The 2936-nt window shown below is 45.4% G+C and overlaps 1 protein-coding gene across 1 annotated transcript; it reads left to right on the forward strand.

Moving 5' to 3' along the window:
• Nucleotides 1–1087: 1087 nt before the first annotated feature.
• Nucleotides 1088–2718, forward strand: LOC136792348 (endogenous retrovirus group K member 8 Gag polyprotein-like). Its single transcript, XM_067010653.1, has 2 exons — nucleotides 1088–1950; nucleotides 2133–2718. The coding sequence occupies exons 1-2, from the start codon at nucleotides 1088–1090 to the stop codon at nucleotides 2716–2718; spliced, it is 1449 nt and encodes a 482-aa protein (XP_066866754.1).
• Nucleotides 2719–2936: the final 218 nt, after the last annotated feature.

A 2936-nucleotide genomic window follows, 5' to 3' on the forward strand; every position in this document is an offset into this window, starting at 1 on the left:
CGCAAAGTCCCTGCTTTACAATGACTACGCAAAGTCCCTGCTTTACAATGACTACGCAAAGTCCCTGCTTTACAATGTCTACGCAAAGTCCCTGCTTTACAATGACTACGCAAAGTCCCTGCTTTACAATGACTACGCAAAATCCCTGCTTTACAATGACTACGCAAAGTCCCTGCTTTACAATGACTACGCAAAGTCCCTGCTTTACAATGACGGTGCAAAGTCCCTGCTTTACAATGACTACGCAAAGTCCCTGCTTTACAATGACGGTGCAAAGTCCCTGCTTTACAATGACTACGCAAAGTCCCTGCTTTACAATGACTACGCAAAGTCCCTGCTTTACAATGACTACGCAAAGTCCCTGCTTTACAATGTCTACGCAAAGTCCCTGCTTTACAATGACTACGCAAAGTCCCTGCTTTACAATGTCTACGCAAAGTCCCTGCTTTACAATGTCTACGCAAAGTCCCTGCTTTACAATGTCTATGCAAAGTCCCTGCTTTACAATGACTATGCAAAGTCCCTGCTTTACAATATCTATGCAAAGTCCCTGCTTTACAATGTCTATGCAAAGTCCCTGCTTTACAATGTCTACGCAAAGTCCCTGCTTTACAATGACTACGCAAAGTCCCTGCTTTACAATGACTACGCAAAGTCCCTGCTTTACAATGACTATGCAAAGTCCCTGCTTTACAATGTCTATGCAAAGTCCCTGCTTTACAATGTCTATGCAAAGTCCCTGCTTTACAATGACTATGCAAAGTCCCTGCTTTACAATGACTATGCAAAGTCCCTGCTTTAGGGGTATATAGATGGCTGTGCTTTGCTATTAAATTTGCCTTGCAACCATCAGTTGCTTGTGCCCTTCTGATCCCATACCTTGGTGCGTTCAGTTCCCTACCCCCTCTCGTCGATCGTTGCTACACTTTGAGGACCCGCCGCGGCTGGCGGCAAGTGGCGCCTGAACAGGGACCGGACGAGAGGGACATCTGAATCTCGGTAGGTGAATCCCCGGAGTTATGAGTGAAAGTGTGGCCACGTAGCAAAATTGACAGTAACTCGGGGCAATAGTCAGAAGTAAAAGAATATGGGACAAAAAGGATCTAAGGAGCGACAATTGTTCGCTCAAGTTTTACTTCCGATGTTAAAAGCTCGCGGCTCTACTGTGACCGCTTCTCAAGTTTCTGATTTTCTACAACAAGTTTATGAAGTCTCTGCTTGGTTTCCAGAGGGGGGCTCTATGGACGCTGCTCTATGGAAGAGGGTTGGAGAGGATCTAAAAAGGCTTTATGACGGGGTACCCGTTATTACGTTTAGTCTATGGAATTTGATTAAAGACTGTTTCGAGCCCATATATGATTCAGTACCTAACTTGTGTGATATTTCCCCTGCGGTCCCGACTGCTCCCCCCTTGATGGCTAAAATGGCTCTTGAAACCTCCTCTGATGAGGATGTCTCTTTCGATTTGGCTGATGCGGAAGCTAAATATGAAGCTGATAAATACCCCGATGAACATATCCTGGCTCAGGTGGAAGAGTCTGTTAAAAATTTAACTTTATCTTCCTCTGCTCCTTTAAAACTGAGCCCCTCGCAGCAGGCTGTTAGAGGGGCATTATCTAGGGGCGAGGATCCTTTATTTTGTTGCCCGGTGGTCGAACAGCCGGATCCCCAGAATCCCCAACAAAATCTTCGAGAGTATCAGCCCTTATCTTTTAAGACACTTAAGGACTTGAAATCTGCCTGTGCCCAGTACGGGCCCATTGCACCATTTACTATAACTACGCTTGACACCATTGCTGCTGAAGCACTGCCCCCTGCTGATTGGAAGTCGATCGCTCGTGCCTGTTTGAATGGAGGGGATTATTTGCTGTGGAAGTCAGATTGTTACGAGAAGGCTGCCGAGAAGGCTGATCGCAACGGGGCTCATAATTTGCCAGTAACTTATGAAACGTTAGTAGGTGAAGGACAATATCTTGCATGACAGGATCAGTTAGCTTCTCCTTTTGTAGCCTATGCCCAAATTAATCACATTGCTCTTCTAGCCTGGGAAAGGCTTCCCGCTCCTAATCGACCAGAAGATCTTTCTAAGATACGTCAGGGGCTGATGCACCTTGTGCTGATTTTGTTGATAGACTACTACAAGCTGTTAGTCGTATTCTTGCTGATGGCCCGTCTGGTACAATTATAGCGAAACAATTTGCTTATGAGAATGCAAACAGTATTTGTCAAGCATCTAGTCGTCCTTGGACGAAAAAAGGACCTTTGGAAGACTACATGAGAGTCTGTGCTGACATTGGCCAATCATATTTACAGGGAGCTGCCATTGCTGCCGCTCTCACTAAAGCTGGATTTGGTCCCCAAACTAAAAAGGCGCAAACATGCTTCAAATGCGGCGAGCCAGGTCACTTTGCCCGAGTATGCCGCCAGGCTATATCAGAACCTGGAGCGGTGAAACCAGAAAATAATAATAATCCAACTAAACCTATGGGAATTGGCCCTCGATGTCAACGAGGCCGACATTGGGCGAAGGAATGTAGATCCCAAACCCATAGAGATGGGACTCCTTTGTCGGGAAACTTCCTTCGGGGCCAGCCTCGGCCCCATCAAACGATAGGGGCAATGTCAGTAATAGCCCCTCAATCGGTTCAGAAGAATTCAATGACGGGACCAACCCGGATTGGACCTCTGTGCCTCCTCCGACCTCTTATTAACCCCTGATATGGGACCCCAAATAATAAATACAGGAGATTATGGGCCCCTTCCTAAGGGAACAGCTGACATTATAATAGGGAGAATAACAGCATAACCCTAATATAATAATATATAATATAATAATATAATATAATATATAATATAATAATAATAGCAGCATAACCCTGAAGGGCTTAACTATATTGCCTGGATTAATTGATGAGGAAGGACTATGAGGGAGAGAT

The sequence above is a fragment of the Kogia breviceps genome, chromosome 1, assembly GCF_026419965.1.
Source record: "Kogia breviceps isolate mKogBre1 chromosome 1, mKogBre1 haplotype 1, whole genome shotgun sequence".
NCBI classification, from domain to species: domain Eukaryota; kingdom Metazoa; phylum Chordata; class Mammalia; order Artiodactyla; family Physeteridae; genus Kogia; species Kogia breviceps.

What these genes read in the sequence shown, in the direction of transcription:
- LOC136792348 (XM_067010653.1), top strand. Translation starts at nt 1,088, where the DNA reads ATGGGACAAAAAGGATCTAAGGAGCGACAATTGTTCGCTCAAGTTTTA. An exon ending in TTGCCAGTAACTTATGAAAC is followed by an intron (nt 1,951 to 2,132) that starts GTTAGTAGGTGA and finishes TTTTGTTGATAG; the next exon opens with ACTACTACAAGCTGTTAGTC.